General features: G+C 51.0%; 1 protein-coding gene across 1 annotated transcript; it reads right to left on the reverse strand.

Annotated features, from left to right (window-relative positions):
* Nucleotides 1-313: 313 nt before the first annotated feature.
* Nucleotides 314-1,312, reverse strand: LOC119566961 (olfactory receptor 52E4-like). The gene has a single exon (XM_037907606.2). The coding sequence runs from the start codon at nt 1,310-1,312 to the stop codon at nt 314-316; it is 999 nt and encodes a 332-aa protein (XP_037763534.2).
* Nucleotides 1,313-3,147: the final 1,835 nt, after the last annotated feature.

The following is a 3,147-nucleotide window of genomic DNA, read 5'->3' on the forward strand; positions in this document are numbered from 1 at the left end:
TAATGATCCAGTGAGTGATAGGCGGAGGGGAGGAGAGGAGTGAGCAACAGGGGCGGGACCTTGGTGAAAGAAGTGGGCATGGCCACAGGGGTCCTGTTACTTACAATTAGAAAGGAGGAAACTCCATGAGTTAGTGAGTTCTCTGTAGACCGAGTCCCCAGTTTCTCCCACTGAAACAGCACAGTAAGGCCAGGAAAGGATTAATGTCACTTTGACTGTGCAGTCAGTGATTCAGGGAAGAGGGCCCAGCACCATGTCAGCAGCCAGCTCTGCTCGGAGCTTAGTGTGAGAGCCAGAGCACTAGGAGAAAAATTTAGGACCCTTTATGAGTAATGAGCCAGAGCAGCCTGTCCCGGATCTGCTTAGTCCTCACCCCGTAGATGATGGGGTTTAGCATGGGGGGCACAAGGAGGTACATGTTGGCAATGAGAATGTGTAAATGCAGGGGCACATTGTGGCCAAACCGGTGCATGAGGGCAGAGAAGAGAGTTGGGATGTAAAAGGCTAAGATGACACAGAGGTGAGAGCCGCAAGTCCCAAAAGTCTTGAGCCGGGCATCCTTTGTGGGGAGGCTGAAGATGGCCCTGAGGATCTGGGTATAGGACATGATGATAAAAAAGACATCCAGACCAAAAAAAAAGAATGCCACAGAGAGGCTGTAGTAACTGCTGATGCGGATGTCTGCGCAGGCCAGTTTCACCACGGCTATGTGCTCACAGTACGAGTGGGGGATGATGTTGGTTTTGCAATATGGCCACCGCCTCGCCAGTAAGGGATAGGGCAGTATGAGCATGCCACCACGCAGCACCACGGCCAGGCCAATCTTGGCCACCACGGGGTTTGTCAGAATAGTGGAATATCTCAGGGGATTGCAGATGGCCACATAGCGATCCAAAGCCATGGCCACAAAGATCCCAGACTCCATCCATGAGAAGCAGTAAATGAAGTACAGCTGGGTGAGGCAGGCATTGAAATCTATTTCCCTCAAATTGAACCAGAAGATGCTCAGGGTTTTGGGCAGGATGGACGTAGACAGGACCAGGTCGGTGACAGCTAGCATGCAGAGGAAATAGTACATGGGCCCATGCAGGCTCGGCTCGCTTTTCACAATGAATAGAATGGTGAAGTTCCCCAAGATGGCTATGGCGTACATGGCACAGAAGGGGATGGAGATCCAGACGTGAGTCGCCTCCAGGCCAGGAATGCCCAGCAGGAGGAAGGTGGAAGGGTTGGTGAAGTCAGTTGTGTTGGAATCTGGCATGGAGTAGGGGAGAAGGTGTCCAACTCTGAGGCAGACCGATATCTTCTGCATATATCATATGTTTCCCCAACTTCCTGTATATGTCCAGGCCTAGGGTAATGGTCTCATTACAAATGCCTGGATGGAGAGACATTGTTAATATGAGACACTACATGCACTACTGGGGGATATTCTGATGGATGAAGCAAATTGGTTGATCTTCACACATTGAAAAATGACATTTTCCTTATTCAGAGATAAGAATTATGAAAAACTAACCCCACTAATGCCAATTGCATATTTTATGGTGCTTCTTGCTACAATAATTCCTACACATCATGGTGTGGGAAACCTTAATAGACACCAGCCGGAAACATGAGTGTGGATACTGGTTATCAATCCTTGTTCCTTAGGCCTTTTGTACACTGCCAAGTTTTTTCACCAAAAGGCAGCAACATTGGAGGAGGACACTCTGCAAAGCCACAAGAGGCCAGTGAAGAAGCTTGGCAACATGTGACCTCCAGAAGAGGTAAGCGGAATGTCCGGGTTCCAGTAACACAGACACAGGTAACTAACCGCTTTCATGTTCTCTCCACAGGTACCATTGCGGAGAGTGGACCAGATGATATGTCTGGGGGGAGAAAGCAGAAGGAGACTCCACTGGTTGGAAGGCATGAGATGCGATGTCCTGAGGTTGGGGGTTCCACGACCACCACTCCCAAGAGGAGAAGGCGGGTGGTGGTGGTCGGGGACTCTCTCCTCCGGGGGACTGAGTCATCTATCTGCCGCCCTGACCGGGAAAACCGAGAAGTCTGCTGCTTGCCAGGGGCTAAGATTCGCGATGTGACGGAGAGACTGCCGAGACTCATCAAGCCCTCGGATCGCTACCCCTTCCTGCTTCTCCACGTGGGCACCAATGATACTGCCAAGAATGACCTTGAGCGGATCACTGCGGACTACGTGGCTCTGGGAAGAAGGATAAAGGAGTTGGAGGCGCAAGTGGTGTTCTCGTCCATCTTCCCCGTGGAAGGAAAAGGCCTGGGTAGGGACCGTCGAATCGTGGAAGTCAATGAATGGCTACGCAGGTGGTGTCGGAGAGAAGGCTTTGGATTCTTTGACCATGGGATGGTGTTCCATGAAGGAGGAGTGCTGGGCAGAGACGGGCTCCATCTTACGAAGAGAGGGAAGAGCATCTTTGCCAGCAGGCTGGCTAACCTAGTGAGGAGGGCTTTAAACTAGGTTCACCGGGGGAAGGAGACCAAAGCCCTGAGGTAAGTGGGAAAGCGGGATACCGGGAGGAAACACAGGCAGGAATGTCTGTGAGGGGCGGGCTCCTGCCTCATACTGAGAAGGAGGGGCGATCAGCAGGTTATCTCAAGTGCTTGTATACAAATGCACAAAGCCTTGGAAACAAGCAGGGAGAACTGAAGGTCCTGGTGATGTCAAGGAACTATGACGTGATTGGAATAACAGAGACTTGGTGGGATAACTCACATGACTGGAGTACAGTCATGGATGGTTATAAACTGTTCAGGAAGGACAGGCAGGGCAGAAAAGGTGGGGGAGTAGCACTGTATGTAAGGGAGCAGTATGACTGCTCAGAGCTCCGGTACGAAACTGTGGAAAAACCTGAGTGTCTCTGGATTAAGTTTAGAAGTGTGTGCAACAAGAGTGATGTAGTGGTGGGAGTCTGCTATAGACCACCGGACCAGGGGGATGAGGTGGATGAGGCTTTCTTCCGACAACTCACGGAAGCTACTAGATCGCATGCCCTGATTCTCATGGGTGACTTTAATTTTCCTGATATCTGCTGGGAGAGCAATACAGCGGTGCATAGACAATCCAGGAAGTTTTTGGAAAGCGTAGGGGACAACTTCCTGGCGCAAGTGCTAGGGGAGCCAACTAGG

This window comes from Chelonia mydas, chromosome 1 (assembly GCF_015237465.2).
Source record: "Chelonia mydas isolate rCheMyd1 chromosome 1, rCheMyd1.pri.v2, whole genome shotgun sequence".
Classification (NCBI taxonomy): Eukaryota; Metazoa; Chordata; order Testudines; family Cheloniidae; genus Chelonia; species Chelonia mydas.